This window comes from Ceratina calcarata, unplaced genomic scaffold (genome assembly GCF_001652005.2).
Source record: "Ceratina calcarata isolate Rehan_Ccalc_2016 unplaced genomic scaffold, ASM165200v1 scaffold405.2, whole genome shotgun sequence".
NCBI lineage: Eukaryota > Metazoa > Arthropoda > Insecta > Hymenoptera > Apidae > Ceratina > Ceratina calcarata.
Genome location: NW_017163970.1, coordinates 567,824 through 585,055, shown reverse-complemented (window position 1 = coordinate 585,055; position 17,232 = coordinate 567,824). Strand labels below are relative to the sequence as shown.

Sequence of the window (17,232 nt, the reverse complement as noted above, 5' to 3'; positions counted from 1 at the left end):
ATCACGGCTAGAACGGAAGCGGCGTCACGACGCCTGTTTTACGAGAGAAATAAATAAGCCAGAGACCGGCCTCGCGTGGCGATCATGATCTCGACTCGGCCTAGTGACTCGAAGACGCTGGACATATTCGGCTTCGAGCGGATCGATTTTTCAATTCTAACCCGCGATCTTATCTTCCAGATGTACACATCAAACTTGAGAAGTACACGCTCCGGTCAAAATTATATCAGACGACAAGAAGTTCCATTTCTTTATTCATTAATGAAACAAAGTAATTGACTTGTATCAAAAGATTTCCTGTTGTATAACAGCAATGAAAGCGTTGCCTTAATGGGAACAGACTGATTTTCTTCGATCAGAGACGAGGCTGCTCGAGCGGAAGAGTAAAACGAGTAGGGAGCAAGGTGTCCTTGCAATTTCGACTTTAATTCGCGAGGTCCCCGCGGACTATGGACCGGGGAGGCCCGTCGCGGCGATTCGAACCGGAAAATCTACCCTCTAAATCACGCGCTCCTTTCTATGGATTCGAAAAAAGAAAATGGACACGCCGGCGGGCTTTTAATTCCTTTCGTTTTCCATCTCTCATCCCGTTGCTTGTACTCCCTTTTCTTCTCTTTTCTTTTGTTCCATTATTCTCTGTTTGCTCGCGGTCTGCTTTTCACTCCTTACATATTTTTCAACCCTTCATTATCATCTTTTCAACACTCATATTAACGCGAGGATGTCGATAAGTACAAACTTTTATTCTTTCCTTAATCACTGAACAGTACACCCGCCCTCTCCCTTTTCCCAGTTTTTTACGTTTTATGTATTTGGAGCAGCGACATTTTTATGAAACCGCGTTGATCCATACCAACGGGAAAATAATATAAAAAGACGTTGATGGAAATACGATCGGTGAAATGGGAGGATTTTTGTATTATCCATGATGGCTTAAGCCCTGATGGCTTCAAGTAAACGCAACGAGGGCGGAGAAGATTTATGGAGTGGCCAGCAACACCACGCCGCTCGAATACGCAATTACACCTTAGTAGATTGTCGTCTAATTAAGCCACGTCTGTCTTTATCCAACGACCCCTCCCGCGGTCAATTTTCTTTTCTAATTTTCCAACCTCCGTCCGATTAACTGCTTATTTTACATCGACGCGCCACGCTACAGCCACCGCGGTGCTCCCTTTGGTTTTCTTGTTAATCCCGCTCTTTATCCAGCCATTAAGCACCTCCGTTTTTTATCGTTCCCTTTCTTCTTTTATTGGGAGGGCAAACTTCCCAGAAAGAGCGTTATCCGCTACTAGATTATTCGAAAGGATGCACGAAAAACGTTTACAGAGAGGCGTCTGGATAATGAAGTTAAACTCCATGCCCATTTAAAGACTATTTTCGTACTCGAGAGGGTTTTATTCACTTACGTTATTAGCCTATATTTCTTCGTCGTCAAAATTCGTTGCATCTTCAATGGTAATTATTAAACTAATATAACTTACGAGTATGCCAAGTAAAAATATTAATTATTCTCTCATTTTTATATTTTATTTCTGTCATACGTTTGTTAAATATTCTTATTGTTGCTCGGACTTCTGACATTAAAGGTCAGCGCCAGTTCAAGCCAGGTGTTAAAACCATTGTACTTAAAAATCACCGTACAATAAAAAGCTTGCAGCATGGGATATAACTTTTTACTTTGTGCTCTGTGGAGAAACTTGGGAACATTGAAAAATGTCCGGCTGCGCGTCATTTTTTATCTCGCAATTTATTTTTCGTTCGCCACTTTTAACTCACGTTCACTTTTTACCCGATGAACCCGATTCTTTGAAGCAATAGGACGGAGGGCTGTCTCGCTTTCCCGGACCCGTCTCGCTCTCGAAAGAGCACCCTCTTAATCCGACTAATTGTTTACGTTACGGCGAAGTTGCTACGTGAATTATAAACTATCCAAGTTTCCTCGGCTCGGGACCGGTTCTTCGCGACTCTAATCGTATCCCCCCGTTCGGCAAAGAATATCGGCCTGGTTTCGTTAATGAAGTTAACTCGTCGGACAAACCTTATCCTACTCAAAGTGAAAGACGGGATTCAATCGGTCGAGCTTATTTCGCAGTATAATCAGACGAACAAATTGAGCAATTGATTCGCCTCATGTCGATTTAAGAACTGGCACGAATTTCTAACGCATGATTCAGTTATTGAATTTTCACTCCGAAAAACAGTGGAGAATCCCATTTGTTAAATCGAACATAATTTTCTAATTTTAAGTAAGATGATCTTTAAATGCAAACATATATTCAATTGCAGATCTTTTTTCTTTTACAACAAATTACTTTCGCGATGAATCCAATCCGTATTCGACGGTAGAGCGTCCCGTAGGAGGCATTACTTGAGATAAAATAGATAAGGAAAAGTTTTCGAATGCTCCGGGTGTAATTAACTCGAGATTGATAGGAATTAAATGCCGTCGCGTCCCCGTCGAGTCACTTACTTGTTTGCAAGTTAAGATCCACCTCGGGGTTCATTGGAATCTCCCGGTTACTGAACTCGGACGCCGACTCCTCGGTGGTATTTTCATAGGGATTCGCTAGAACAAGTGTCATGCTAATTAAATCGTTGCGAGTCTTGCTAATCCGCAACGAAACCTCTTCCCATCCTCGAAATCATTTGTTTACAACCATTCTCACGCGTCACTTATAATACTAATAAGAAAGTCTAAGTATAAAATATAATTAAAATAAATAATAATTATCATTCGCGATATATAAATTAATTTTAATAAAAGAAATTTTATATGAATTTGTTGTTTGATAAAAACCTGTACACTGGCAAATGAAAATTCATTTTATTCAATATTTGTTAAAACAAAAATCAACAAGTAAAAAATATTGAATGACATTTCTTAATGAATCTTAAAAAACTTGTTTTTAAGTATGACATAGTAGCTCTTCAGGTTTCGGTTTAAAATGCGCGTGGCTGCGGCTGATAATTAGCAAGCAGTTTTATCAAACATGTTAACCGTGATCCCTGTCCGATCTCATTTCCGTTGCGCGATTCCTTTTTGACGACTCCGAGCAGCTCCCTGCGGGGATATTCGCAGGAACGTCGGTTCAACGATCGTGGCCGTTAATTCAAACGGTCATTAGGACGACGATGAAATCGGAAAGAAATGGCGGACAAAGACGTGACGAGGGTTAAAAAGCATTCGAAGTACGTTTCGGGGGTTGCCTGATTTGGAAGATAATAATCTAACCGATGTTATAACTTCACTCATTACTGGTTTAATAAAAATTAAGCCGAGATAATGAAGGGATCAAGATAATCAAGTAGATGGTATATTTTCGGGTTTAGTAATTGAAATAATAATACTAAATGTATTAAAGTAATTTAGTAATTATGTTAGAAACGAAAAAGGGAAGTTATGACAGACTTACTTCCTTCGAATGTCACCTCGCTGATTATGATCCATCGGGCAGCGAAATACAAATGTATCTTGAGAAACCGGCCTTGGCGTTCGTGCAGGCCTATGGACACGTTCCTCGCGTTCTCCAACACGATATCCGGTATGTAGGAGTAGGATAGAGGCTCCTCCTCATAAGTGATACCATCGACGCTGAACCAGACGTCTGCTTTGGAAAACACCTGAGGCATGATCGAAACTGGGACTAGATTGCGTTTAAGAATGATTGTTCGCCGTTCAGAATTTATGATTTTAGCACAAATTGTAAAACAATTATTAACGCTTTAGAAAGGATCAGACTTTATGTTTCAATGAATTTCCATTAGTGATGCTACTTGCAATGCCATAATTTCTGCTATATTAAGAGTTAATCTCCATGATACACTCACAGTAATTATTTATGAAAATCAACGTGTTTCACTTAACAGAACTAGAAATTGCACGGAACGCAATACACTCCGTAATTCGATGAATGCAATTAAATCCGCTCCAAATTCAAACGCGTAGTACTCCTCTTCATCTCTATTATAGTTTCAATTCAAATTTTGATGAAATATCATTTTTTACAAGGTTTAACTTTATTTCTACATGGAATTGTTTATTAGTACTTCTTCAAGTTGCTTCAGCAACCAAAAAGAAAGAAACACTGGCCGTAATAGGCGACATGGACTGCTCGCGTAAGCAATAACCGGTACTTAAACCTGATTCACTTTTAATGGCGCGGCCTTTCATCCAGATGAAAGGAGATACAGGCGATCCATTCATTGAATCGCATTGACATTTCACCGTGCCCGTATTGGGCCGCGTTCGGATTTCAATCCGCTCACGAGAAACGCTCGATGTACAAACTCATATGTACAATAAGAATCTTTTATTTTTTGGTTCATCATAATGGAAATAACTGTACGATTTGTATGATTCTTAAAACAAGATTTAGTTACTGAAAACAGTTTCTAATTTCAATGCTTCATGACATGACAATAAGAATCTTTTACTTTTTGGTTCATCACAGTGGAAATAAATTATTCTATATTTATTTAATTTTTATAATCAATAACAATTAATATTTTTATATTTAATAACATTTATATAATTCTTAAGACATGATTCAGTTACTGAAAACAGTTTCCACACTGCAATTCCAACAATTCTATAATATTTTGGTAGTTTGAATGATTTCGAACGATAACTCTAAATGAAACCAAGTGACTATTAAATCTTAATTTCCCATAATTAGGGATATAAAAATTTGATACGATTAAAGTTTCCGGTGAAATGAGATGAAGTTCGATATTTTTAGTCTGGTCTTGCGGAAAATATCCTGTCATCTAACGATGAGCGGCGGTCGTTAAAAGTTTTATCTTCTTTAGCGGTTTATAAGGTAGGAAGGAAGAGGAGCGGAACGCAATAAAAGATTACTTACCTGGACGTCGCGGGAGAAATAATTATTGGTGTAGATGTGGACCGCCTCAAAGATCCAGGTTACCTCGAACTCGAACACGAGCTCCACGTAATCGTCCTCGAAAGTGTCGCGCATCCACGCGACCCAACCGGTGCCTGTGAAACGTAAAAACGTATCCATTGCGCGTGGAATTGATTTACCACGAACCCATTCCTGGCGCGCCGGTAGACAACTTCGTTAGCGTGAATCGAAGTTAAAGCCTTAGCAGCGATTGATCTATTGTTTCTCTCGTTAATTGAATTGATTCCGTTCGACGTAACTTCCAGGCGCAAGAACTACCCGTCCAACCCTTGCATCGTTCCTCTGTTCTCATTCTCCTGTTTCGCGAAGTTCCGACCTCGCGCCAACTACTGTCTCCTCTGTTTACGGGTGCTAAGTACCGATCGGCGACACGTCTGCATAGTTTGGACATGTTAAGAACATGAGAGTGATTAATGGACTGTGATTATACCTCTGTTTTGCATATTGTCGATAAACAAATCTAACAAATATTCAACATCATGAACCATTAAAGACTACATCAATACATAATTTTATACAAAACTTGTAGCTCTAATTATCAATTACAATTACGTATCGTATGCAATTTAAAATTGTTTTCATTTCGAAATGATATAAAAATCTAGCAGCATCAACGCCAGATTGAGCATTGAAAAAAAGACATAAATTTATTACTGATCTTTAATCTTGTCCGCCTATGGGAAATTAACACAAGCCGGAGCTGGTCTGCAACTCCTGTATTATACGAGGTGTTGATTTTTGACAATACTGTTCTTGTGGGACCCCGTCGTCGGTTTCGGCACTTAGCACCCCGGCGTGTATCCACCCACCGATTACCTCTTCCATCTCCCATGTCCAGCCTGTAATTATCCGCGCCGACCTCGCCATCGATCAGCCGTCCTAGGCCATCGGTCAACAAGTTGTCCTGCCTTTTGCCGTCGTACGAGACGTCGCTGAGCTCCACCGTCGGGGATTCCGGTATCGTGTAGCTAACCACGCCGCCTGAAACAAGCCGGCCAAGTTTCCACCGGGTGACAACTGCCTCGTGACGATGTCCTCGTTCTTTTAAAACAAACTCGACGCAACTTTACTGGCACACCGCGCCGACAGCAAGTTGGAGGGCGCGTGTAGATGAAACACGGGTAGGGAAAGAATCGCTACGTTGACAGCATTGTTTCCTCAAACAGACGGTTTACTTTGCGAGGGAAAGTTCGGTGCTTGTGTATTTGTTCAACGAGTTCAGTCCAACCGGAAAGAGTTTAAAGGCATTTCGATTGATCAATTTTTTCAGTTCAACTGAACTGAAAATAACTGGGGAAATCGAGATAAATAAAAGAAGTTGTTTAAACGAATTTTCAAATAAATTATTTTTCGTGGAGAAGGAGAATATTTAGAATGTTTTGTAATATAACATAGTTATCAGCGTGGAACGTGTTGAAGAATAATGGACAGAAGTTAGAGATTGATTAAAGAGTAAACATGATTAAGTCGGTTTATCATCTGATAACGAGGAAGTTTCGCGATCGAGCAAAGCAACGGGTAATCTCGTCGGATCACGGATCTAATCACTGCGCCGTCGTGTGCGTGCCCGAGGGGGTAGGGGCGTTCGCGGCGAGAGAATTAATAATGAACGACAAAAACGGCGGCCACTTCGTGTGTCGTGTCGTGTCGTGTGCCCGGAATCGCCTAACTACTCTCGATATTTCACGGTGCATACGTCCGTGGCCGGTGAACCGTGTCACGCGATGCGGTCGAGTGAGTTTCGGACAACTCTCTATCGTCCGTTGCACCCAGAGAAAATGTCGAATCTTGGGCGAAAGGAACGCGTTTAATTTGAAACCAGGAAATAATTGGCTGAATCCAATTGTTAATCATTTAAGAGGAATATTGGGAGATGGGATTAAGTTAGGAGATATTCGAGAGTTTCTCTCTCTCTCTCTCTCTCTCTCTCTATAGCCATTTGGCAACTAATTTTAATGTTCCCTGAGGGAAATCTAGTTTGATAAAAGCTAAAAATACCTAAATATCGCTGATTATTTAAAAGAAAGGAATTCAAGATTTTCTAAGTTCAGTTGGTGACAAAAGAGGAAAAGTCATTTTTACGGGTAAATATAATTATAGGTAATATAGAGCTTTCTGATGTTTCAAATCAAATGCCTGCTCTGATTTCAACGGTCCCATTTTGTTTTCAGGATTCTATATTTAACTTTAGGAGAACTTTAGAAACCTACGAAAAATTCATTGCATATTAAACCATAGATAAAATTAGACCAAATTGCGCCGAATAAAATGGAGCAGAAATCATTGAAGAAATTGGACTATTTTAGTGTATTGTTCTATCTATTTCAAATTGCAAAGGACAAACTAATATACATAATACTTTTTTCAGCCTATTGGCCCAGAGATGGGCTTGGTTTACATTTTTACTTACACTCTCATTCCTTCATACCTTTCCTCTTTCACACCTCTCCCCTTCTTTTTATGTCTTTCATTTTATCTCCTCACAAACTTAGCAAAATCATAATAATATCAAAATGCAAACAGAAAAATAACATGCGCTCTCTCTCTCTCTCTCTCTCTCTCTCTCATGCATCTATAAAGTAAGTCATAACTTTTGTTAAATTTTACTTACACTTCTAACAGTATTTGATCTTTTCATAGCTTAAAAGGATAAAGTAATATTCGAGTGATTTTTTAAATGATAAGTCAATAGCGGCGGAATTTATAATTACAGTTACGCAGTTTGCGTTCTTATTAAAGTCGAAATAGATTAAAGAGAATCAACTTCCGGCAACATACGCATTAAAAGTGTATATCCCGTGTTAACACGAGGCCCGTGTACACACCGCCGTTACCGCGACTCCGCCGTGTAATCCGGCAATCCGCTAATCTAATCTGCGCCAGGAATTCCAACCCCGACCGCCGAGCCACACAAATTATTACGAACTTTCATCGAGTGTCGTTAGAGCAATTTCCAGGGAAGTTGCCTTCAAAGGCGAAGAGTGCACTCGTAACAAGTTTCGGAATCAATCCGCCCCACCAACAACCCTGCGCTGCTGCCAGCCCGACTTCCAGCTCGTTTTCAAAAGCCACTTTTAACCCTGAGATGTCAATTGTTTGCACTTTTTAATTTTCAGTTCCCCGGCAGAAAAGATTCTTTCCTTTTTCAGGATCGGAATTATATTCTGACCCAATATTAATTGGATTTAAATAATATCTTTTTCTGTCCAATCAGACTATAAATTGTGGAATAAAATAATAACATTACTTGAGGTATTTATTGTTCGTGCTTTTTAACTTATAATTGCCTGGTAGAGAAGAGTCATGCTTTTTTAACCCAATTCGTGTTTTCAACAAAATGATTATTTTTAGCCCAATTAGAAGAAGTTTCGAACGTCATGCTTCATTGTCTCTGAACAAAGGCAATTTTTGATACCGTTCAATTACGCTACCTCGAACCTGTTCTACTGAATTAAAAGCGAATTCGAGAACGTTAACAAGGGAGGTGTTTAATTGGTTCTCAAACCGAAGCTTTTATTCGCAGTTTCGGGGGCAACAGTTCGCCACGTAGGCCGCGTAACGTTGTTTCGTGCACGGGGCCCATAAATCCGACGATCCCGCCCACGAGAGCTCGATATCACACGCTCCGAATGCTTCTTATAGTGCGAGACCTCTCACGTCGCCCGGTTCCACAGTACCTGGCTTTTCAATGTTTTCCCTCGACCAGTTCTTACGCGCGCGGCCCGTTGCGCCGGCGCCTCGCCATTTCTTCGACATTAGCGACCCAGAAAAATCATTTATGCAAATCACGGCTATTACACTGATATTGATATACCGCAGTGTTACTGTGCACCGGGTCGCAGCAAAATACAGCATAGCAAACATTTTTGTTCACCAGCTTTAAGACATCTCCACTTGCTTATTATCTATAAAAAATCTGACAAACATCAAATATCAAATATTAAATTATCAAATATCAGGAATTTTCATTTATTCATTCAGTCTTTTAAAACCTGAACAGGGATATAATATTGTGTTTGATTGTATGCCTTGTCCAGTGATTTCGGAATTCCTGCTGGAATCGATGGAACTCGTGCGGGCAGAGAAGTTGAATTCCTTCTGAATAATACGGATACGAGCGGTCGCGGGTTGCGCAACGTTTTCACGCGAATATTTTGCATTACGTTCACGTATTAATTAGGAGAAGTTCGCGTTTCAGATACGTGCCACGATGCAGAATTATTTGCGATGTAATAAACGACGTACCGGATTTGCATGATTGTATCGCACCTCACGCGAGGCAATTCATAACGAAATTACGGTATCCCGTAGATTAAGCTTGCCAAAGTTCGATAGGCCGTTGTTTAAGTTTTCTTCTGGCAGCGGCGAGTTTTAAACTGGAACTTTATGTGACGAGTGTTCCGACGCTTTTCAGTTCCGTTGCCCGGGTCCGCGTAAAAAGTTCTCGGTCGGAATTTCCCATTGTGCGCAAACGGAATCGTCAGATATTGTAACAAAAACAGCGAACAATGCCGGCGAAAAGTTTCTTCTGTTAACAGCGCGCGGTCTGAATTAAATTAAATTACTGTATCAAAAGCAAACGTAAGTAAAAATACACATGAAACTAGGAGATAATAAAAGGTCATTTGGCGCAACGTTAAAGAATGCTCGGCTTAGTTTATACTTTTATTTCAATATAAAACGTAAGTTTCACAATCTACCGTTCGTACTGTGAATCTGATAAAAAACGTAAATTTTGCGACATGCGAAGATTGAAGATTTCCCATCGGTTTCAGAGTTATGAGATACGGTGTACGAATGTCACCGTAAAAGGAACCTGTCACGCGCCGTGTTCCGTGATAAAATTGTACGAAATGAAAAGTTATACGGCAGATTATCCTCTGATAAATTAAAAACTGAAACCTCGTTTTATACACAAATAGAGATGAGAGTTACGATACCCGTGGTTTATTCAAAAGAGATAGAATGTTTATTTTAAGGATACCGGTATTTGCCGTTTCTACTTCCATCCTTCTTGCATTCCAATAGCATCCCGACTACTGCTTGGTTTAATTAGTATTCGTACTCTCCTTTTTCCAACCTCTCGTCGTTATTCTTTTATTACTCGCTTATTAAATGCAGCACCCTTGGAACATTACGTGTACATTTAATCTAGATAAATGCCTCGGCCATAAATATTAATACGCGGTCTATAGAAAATATGGGTCAATTGATTTGTCGTTCAAGAGTCTTTTCTACAAATGGTTTCAAAATTAGTTTCCCTTCTAGGTCACTCTGCGCATAGATTACACGTGTCCATCGCAGTTACACTGACAATATTAATTTTTAATTTCCTAATATCTCTCGTACAGAGTATATTAAATTTAAAACTCGTTGATTCCACTATCTCATAACTCTCGCACGTTCGTTTTGATTGGGAACCGATAGGATTCGATTTCTAATGGGAAACCAATAGAATACAGTTCGTTGAATTATGAAAATCAATCTCGTCGAACGGTGAAAAATGCAAACATTTTTCACGGACTGTTAAATCTTTTCATTAAATTTTCAACTGTCTCTTTTAACTTATAAACCGTCGCGCTTTTTCCAGTTATTTTATATTCTCCTTTCACCGTGACATCCTTTTCACATTACCAATTCATCTTTCATTTCCGGCGATAGTAAAAGAAACGATGTTCGGTGACGGGAGAAACGGATAATACATCTTTCATTCAATTTTCCCATGGAAAGTATTCTCGTATACGAGGAAATAAACGCCTGTCCCATTTCGGGGTCGGCTTCCATCCCGGAAATATTGCGAGTCCCGTTTATTCCTGTGTTTCTGTCCCAGCGAATCGAACTTGATTCGAACTACGCTGTTTTTCTTCTGCGTGGCAAGAACATAAAACTGTTACATGAAACATTGTATCAATGTTAAATTAATTATGGCAAAAAATGATATCGCCATTCGTACACAAATTATTGTATCTTTCATTATAGAAAATGTACTAATTAATGTATGGATGAATTCTATCCAATATTCATCAATATATAAGAGATTGTAACAATTATATTAAATATTGTATTAACTATTATATGAACCATTGTGTCAATTATTATATTAATTACTATATCAATTATGGTAATGTCTTAATATTTATGTCCAGCAGGAGATGCTCATCTCGATATACATTCGTGAGGCACGTCGCGTTGATTGAAACGTTGCTCGTTCGTCATTATAGAACGGATGCCTGAAAGTTTCACAGGACACGCGTGTGCGTATAGGACAACCGAGAAATTGCAGATCGTTTCACGGAACAATGTTACGGCTCGTGTCGATTGGATTTAGACGCGTTTAAGTAGCAGAAGTGGGTCGAAAACATGAATGCTACGGGGGATTGTATGCACGCGGGGGAGGACTAGGGCGGCCGCATCCCGATGAGCTCGCTCGTGTAACGCAGTTACGAACGTTAATAGCATCCAGTCGGACTCGAACTCGGATTCCGACCTAGCCTCGCTGTCGTCGTCTCAGGCTCGCCAAATTGAATGAAATTGCAATTTGGAAATTAATCGGCCGGCTGTCCGACGCGGCCGGCCGCTCACATTTCCATCGTACGCTACCCTGGAATTGCAAATTTGCACCGGGCACGGTTTCTTCTCCGTTCATCTCTATCCTCGTGGAACTAGGTCGAGATCTGAATCTTTGATGTTTATGTTCAAGCGAGTCTCGCGATTCGGCTGCGGAATTTTTCCGATCTGTTACCGGCCCTCGGATTTTAATATTTCAACCCTTGCGATTTCAGCGGGATTTGTGATTCGCTGATGTAAAGATTTGTACTCCGCACGTTTGCATATTTGGAATTCAACTCGGACGTTTGACATTGCAATTTGTAATTTGGCTATAAAAAAATATCTACGCTGTGGCAACAAACTTCTATTACCATGGAAAATATTTCAGAGCCTCACGATTTGTGTTTCAAATTTTAGCCGGGAAATGGTTTTTCTAATTTACATAACATATTTATTTTCTGACAACAAACTTCGAGTACCAGGAAAATATTTCAAGCTCTGCGATTGGCGCAGATCTAAAGATTCGTACTTTGAACATTTTTTATAATTTAATATTTGCACATACTAATGGATCTTCTGGTTTATACAAAATATCTATGCCGTGGCAATAAACTTCTATCATGGAGGTGAAAACGTATAGACAAGTGTCGACGTTTTAGTAACTGGGAACTAATGAACTCCGCGTCTGTTGAAACAATGCCACGAGCGAAGAAGTATCAGGGACTAATCCGGAGTTTATCCAAACGCGACTATAGACCCGCAACAGTTTCCGTCGGAAGTTTGCGATTGTTGTTGTTGCGCGGCAAGTCTCGATCGCTGAATTCATTAACGTCACTCACCCGTGAACTGACAGCCCCTGAGCTCGATGCGGAGGCAAACAGTTCGCCTGTGCTCGGAGTGTGGTAGAATGCGGATTTGATCGGCGAAGATCGGCGGTACCAAACGATGGGTCACCACCGTCGAAGTGTCCGTATTCCCGGCCAGCACCTAAAACAAATGGCAAACGAAACGAACGGTTCGCGAACTCAATTTTTCCACGGGCCGCGTCGGGATGACGCTGTTTAACCGACGTTCAAGTGGTTTGGCAACGCGTTAATTAATGAACCCGCGGCGGGATCAATTTAAAGGCTATCCATTATTAGGTTCGAACGATTTCCCTCGAATAAATTACCGGGACTGATTCTTGCGTTAAAATGTATTTAATCAACGGTTGTTCCTAAGTAAATTTGTTAGCGGAACAACGTTCTCAACGATACATTACCGTTACCCATATAATTATCGGCTTAATTGCGATAATTTAACTGATTTAATTACAACGCCCGATTAATGCGTGGCCTCCGACGTTATAGTTTCCGCGTACGCCATACGATTAATTTAGTTCCCGACATTTTCTAACTGATAATTAGCATTTTATGCATTTATAGAAAGATTGAATGAATAAAAATAATGTAAGCATGTAATGCATAAAAATATACAAAATATTAAGCTATAATTTTTACATGATAATAGAAATCTCTATGCAAATTGCATTTATTAAATTGATATTATCAAAAGTCTATTGATAATGGTATAGTGACGTGTATATTGCATTTAACGTTGGTAAACGTTCACGCGAACGTGATTCACGAGCCTCGGACGCGTGCACAGTCGAATGTGCGTCAATATTAATCAATTTACTCGGGAAATCTCAACTGAGCTGGAGACTCGCTGTACGTCGTTTAGACATAGATCATCACAGCGTCGGTTCCAAGGTAATTCACCTCCCATGGACCGGTCATAAATTATCATTCCAATATACCGCCACGTCAGTGTTTGCGTACACAAGTTACCATAAGGAATGAGAAAAAAGTTCATGTGCACAATTAAAAATTTAGCAGTAGTATTGGGTGTCTCAGCTGAACGAGGCCACGTAAATGTTTTTTATGTTATGAAAAAATTTCATAGCATGATTTAAATGATTTCGATTGAAGAACGTCTTTTAACGAAAATTCTTCTGTTTTTTCGATTTCTTCGAGGCCATTGATATTTCTTTATGTAAGAAATGTGATTTATTTTTTATTCTATCGTGAAACCGATGAAAAAATACATTCAAGACAAATCCAAGTTCTCGTCTCGTCTTAAATAGTACACGTACTTATCGATGACCGTATCTAAGTTTCCTCGTTTCCAATCTTTCAGAACAGTGAGAGTTGGAAGAACGCGCGAACCTCGCGAGCTACCGTGACTTGAATCACGTTTGAATCGCCAACACCAGCGGAATCACAATAAGGAAACCAAACCGTTCCTTCAATCTGAAGCTTTTTTCCTTTAAGAAATAAATCGAGATCCCTGCCCGTTTTCTCTATTCCCGATAACTGATGTTCAAATGGAACGTTTCTACGAAAATTCATGTCATTTTCAATGCTCGAATCAAATCATAAATCGTAACAATTGTAATCTAATAAATTTACATTTCACTAAATTAATATATTTGAATGAAATATTAACAGTATTATCTACTTTAAAATGATCGTCGATGATTTCGAGGCGACCCGATCGAGTTTACCAGGAAGAGAAAAATACAGTGCGGGTAGCGCAGACTGATTGCGACCACGTTATTCAGTTCGGTCGGATTTAACTTAGTTCTTCTCGACTGTCAACAGGATGTACAGTACACGGAAGCACACGTACCTCCTTGTTATCCCAGCGCTTATATCGGTGCCACTCGGTGAACCCGGGACGTCGATACTCGAGGGTGTACTCCTCGACGTATTCCTGGCCACGGCCATGATCGTAACGACCCTGACTCTGTACGCCGGTGATCACGTGCGGTCCAGGGAGATCCACTTGCAGCCACTCACGGATTCCTCTTTCTATCTGGCTCTTCGGGCACCAGGCACCACCCGCTGTCTCCTTCCGCAGCCTGTCCCCAACAGAATTTGTTAGCCACACAGCTCGTTTTGATGAATTTTAAATAGGCCCTCGCTTCAGGCGACGGTGTTAAATAATATTAAATTCGTTTTCATATGAATATGCTGAAACCTTTTCGAGAATATGACACGGAGAATTATATCAAGCAGTTTAATTATTAATTTATATAAATAGATGATTCATGAAGAGGAAGACACGTTCTGGTGAAAATTCGGTCAATCTACTCTTGAAACGTCTCGCGTGACATCCTCCTCTATTGAACGCATCAGTAGAGGAGGATGAATGGCTAACACCGAAGAGTGTTAAATTAATCAAGAATCCCGGAGAAGACTGTATATGCGGAGACTGCGATAGGACACGGCGCGGTGCGACGATGCCGACGCGGTTTGGCGCGAAGTTAATGTTTCACCGGCTCTTGAAGCGCGGAAGAGCGGCCGTCTAGGCGCAGTTATAGTCCTCCGGCCATTACAGCATCGTTCGAACAAAGAAGAACAATTCACGGGGCCATTCGCCGGTTTCAAGAACTTCTTCGGTTCGAGGGAAGTGTACTTAAACAGCGAATCCGGGATTCAGTTCTTCTTTCTCCGACGTCTCTCTTTTCCGTCCATTCTCATTTTACCCCCTGACGTTTCATACCCCCGCCCGTCCCGAGGCGCCTCACGTTCGCTCTAAATCGACCCAATGAAACTTCGCGAAACTTTCACCACCTATCGGCCACCCCGTCGGAGCTTCCTATCTAATAACGAAGTTAACTCGTCGCCTGATTAGAGGGTCCGTCGCGTTTTTCCGACGACGCCGATTAATTCACCTATTCAAACATTTATCCGAGTTTCTGGCCCAATTTCAAAACCGATACAGCTAATTTACATTTCCATGTTTCATTCATATCTCACTGAAAGTTCTGATATTCTAATTAAAGCATTTTTAGATAAAATTGTTCAATTACAAGATATTTGATACTTCCTAGTGACTAACGCTACATCTTTTGTCTTTTTTAATGAAAAAATTTTCGTTGATGTCTTTGAAAAAGTATTTACGACGGTGGAACGTTAGGTGCAGCCTTACGAATGGCGACGCCGGCTACTCCGGACGTCCAGACAGCGCTCATTTACAAGGCGTTTCCACTGTCTGACCACGCCGGTTTACTACTACTGAATGCCTGAACCGCAAGTAGTAAAGGCCCGGTTCAGAGGATTCTCTCGTGAAATGAAATTTTAATGCAAATTTCACAATGATCTCTATGAATCTACAGAATATATCTGATCGATCCCGAGCGAAGAAATTATAATTTTATCTAAGAAATACACCGTAGATTTTTACTAAAAATAAAACATTTATAGTCGCTAGTTAAAAAAAGATGCATTTTAAGTAAATATTTTTTATCATTGAAGCATCGCAATATGCATTCAGTTTTAATATTTTATACTACATTTTCGGGCGTAACACGTGTTTCTAATTTCCGCATATACGATCTTTTTGTAAATGTTTAAAATCTGCAATCTATTAATAAATTACGAGATTTGTGTATGAGTTATAATATATGAACTAAATTGTAATCTCGATTGAAAAATTCTACGTTCAGCAGAAAAGCTCATGTAATCCCAGGTTTTTCCAATAATTACCGAAGAAGGAGGATAATATTTCCCGGACGCTGCCGATGCCCCGCTAACTAGTTTTACCTAGCTTTAGTTTTTCGCGAACGCGAGGAGAAGAGACGCGGCCTCTATTAATTTTTCCAGGCGACCGAACATGCTGAACGTGATTAAAAGTAAAGTTCCTCGCGACGGTGCACGTTAAATTACAGTCGCGATCCGGCGGGGGAAGAGGAGGACAGAAAAAGTGAAGAGTGGCCGTTAATGCGGAAAGCGTGTCTGTCGCGGGTTCGGTTTGATCTGTCTCCCTCTCCTGGAGACACGTTAAAAAGGCAGCCGCGGTACCTACCATTTAACGCGTCGCGCCGCGTTCTCGAGTAAAAGTAAATGCGCTCACCGGCCGTTTCGTGGTCCGACGTTCGTCACATACGATGATGACGCCGTAATGGCCGAATCCGGTATGTCTCCGGACTCCATCCCCAAGGATTGATTGCACGACCCTGAAATATACAGTTTAACTCTATTATTCAATGCACGTCGAACTTTAGCCAGTCTCGGCCAAAGCTCGATACTATCGAAAATTCATCGGAAACGGATAAGCTTATTTCTCCGTCATTTAAACTTCAGAGAAATGCAGTTAGACAATATTTATTGTGAGGGAATTTGTAACATAATGCTAAAATAAAAATAGGGCACGAGCTTTTGTACTGACCTAATATCTATTAAATAAAAGACCTCTATAACATTTTATATCCTAAAATGATTTTCTACTCAATTCCTCCACTCCAGAGAACCATCTTAAAAAATTTTCTCTACTTTCTTTCATAATTTCCCATCCCAGATTCTCTGAATAACTTGAGAATCACGAACGTAAACAGCAATCATCGGTACAGTGCAATCGTCGCATCGTTGATGGATAAGTGGTCGTCCGTTCAATCGGTACGCACTCGCTTCCAATTTCTGCAGCGAGTTTACTGCCACGTTCGAGTGTAATCTTTCCATTAAAGTTTCCGGCCGGTGAAGGTGTGAAGTTTCACGCGAGACGGGGCCAGGCACGATGGACTAATCGGTTGCGAATAAATTTGCAGAGAGATGAGCGATCCACGGTTCGATTTGCAAGACGCGAAGGGGACACGTTTTGATGGATTAAGACGGAAACCTTTTGTAAGAAAAGCTTTGAGACTTCCAAAGTGTAATTGCAATTCTTGCAAAATTCAAGAGGCAATGTAATATAATTTAATATATAATTGAATATT

The 17,232-nt window shown here is 40.4% G+C and overlaps 1 protein-coding gene across 2 annotated transcripts in view; it reads right to left on the bottom strand.

The window, feature by feature from the left end:
* LOC108626507 (discoidin domain-containing receptor 2) overlaps nucleotides 1-17,232 on the bottom strand; it is a 105,310-nt gene that overhangs the window by 6,858 nt on the left and 81,220 nt on the right. For both annotated transcript variants that reach the window (XM_018027214.2, XM_018027215.2), the window contains exons 3-9: nucleotides 16,374-16,476; nucleotides 14,145-14,376; nucleotides 12,314-12,461; nucleotides 5,742-5,906; nucleotides 4,866-4,999; nucleotides 3,417-3,624; nucleotides 2,474-2,569 (exon numbers count right to left, since the gene is read on the bottom strand). In XM_018027214.2, the coding sequence (XP_017882703.1) occupies nucleotides 2,474-2,569; nucleotides 3,417-3,624; nucleotides 4,866-4,999; nucleotides 5,742-5,906; nucleotides 12,314-12,461; nucleotides 14,145-14,376; nucleotides 16,374-16,476 (1,086 nt within the window). The remainder of the gene's footprint in view (nucleotides 1-2,473; nucleotides 2,570-3,416; nucleotides 3,625-4,865; nucleotides 5,000-5,741; nucleotides 5,907-12,313; nucleotides 12,462-14,144; nucleotides 14,377-16,373; nucleotides 16,477-17,232) is intronic.